The sequence below is a fragment of the Perkinsus marinus genome (genome assembly GCF_000006405.1).
Source record: "Perkinsus marinus ATCC 50983 genomic scaffold scf_1104296958106, whole genome shotgun sequence".
Taxonomy (NCBI): Eukaryota; Perkinsozoa; order Perkinsida; family Perkinsidae; genus Perkinsus; species Perkinsus marinus.
The window spans coordinates 1-1,086 of NW_003206911.1; the positions used below are offsets into that span (position 1 = coordinate 1).

At 52.2% G+C, this 1,086-nt stretch overlaps 1 protein-coding gene across 1 annotated transcript; it reads right to left on the reverse strand.

Moving 5' to 3' along the window:
- Positions 1 to 845: 845 nt before the first annotated feature.
- Pmar_PMAR002639 (hypothetical protein) lies at positions 846 to 1,013 on the reverse strand (the record flags this gene model as incomplete). The annotated part of the gene is made up of 1 exon (XM_002774652.1): positions 846 to 1,013. One exon carries the CDS (start codon positions 1,011 to 1,013, stop codon positions 846 to 848), a length of 168 nt encoding a protein of 55 aa, XP_002774698.1.
- Positions 1,014 to 1,086: the final 73 nt, after the last annotated feature.

The window sequence follows — 1,086 nt, forward strand, 5'->3', positions numbered from 1 at the left end:
CAATGCTCAGAAGATACGAACATCTCGAGTCTTCGACAATGATACGGACGAGGCTGAGTTGATTGCCAAGGTTGGTAAGCGGACTTCTGCCAACTACACCAACGGCGTTCTGGGGAGCAGTCGAGCTATGGCTAGCGCTCTCGGTGGCATACGAGACAGAGATAGCATCTCAGTGCAGCGAATGCCCTCCCCTGAACGAAAGGCAGGCAAGCGTATCGTCCGAGCGCCTCTTGGCCTTGGACAGGTCAGAGTGGTTCAACCGATCGTGCCGTTGCGGCGTAGGGAGTTCCCCAACCGCAGTTGGAGCTCTAGTAATCCACGCGTTATCGGGGCTACTCCCAAACGAGAATCCTGGACTTGGTCCATGAAGCCTCGTTCTCCTCCTAGACCTATATCGAGTAATTAAGACTATCGCCTCCATCACTATTTCCCATTGTATGTGCTACCCTGATGTGTTGTTCGATATCGTTGACTCGTGTTCGATATGAGTGGTCAACACAATACTGACATTAAGTCACTCAGCAAACTTGATACATTGGGTCTCTTGGTGAATATCGTGACAACGTTTGGAGCAATACAAAGTACCACATCTAACACACTGGTATTTGGCTAGAAAGAGGCATACGCTGCAGATCTTCACTGAAGGGTATCGAGATTCCTCAACCTCGCAGTTTTCAAATGTGTCCACAGGATTGGCTGAAATGAACTGTGAGCTGCATTGAGCTATTCTGCTTACGATTTTTTTCGGCCTCCGCTCGGTCCTCGATGAGAATCATCTCCAGTGTCCTCCGCTCACGTTTGGTCCCAATAACGGAGTGTTCTGACAGGGAGGATCCACGAGCATGTCAATAGGCAACCTGGGAACCTCGTCCGGATTGTGGCACATCGCTGTCATCACTCGGGTCTCCAATGTCGTCAGCAGCGTCGTACGTGTCCACTGCCCCCGAGGCCTGGTCACGCTCCAGTGCCAGTAGCCGGGACTCAGCAACCTGAGCATACGAGTGCGAAGCCATTGTGTGACCAACGCACTTGACGCCGCGTTTCATCATCCACCCGCTTCATGGCTCCTCCTATACGTCTCGCCCG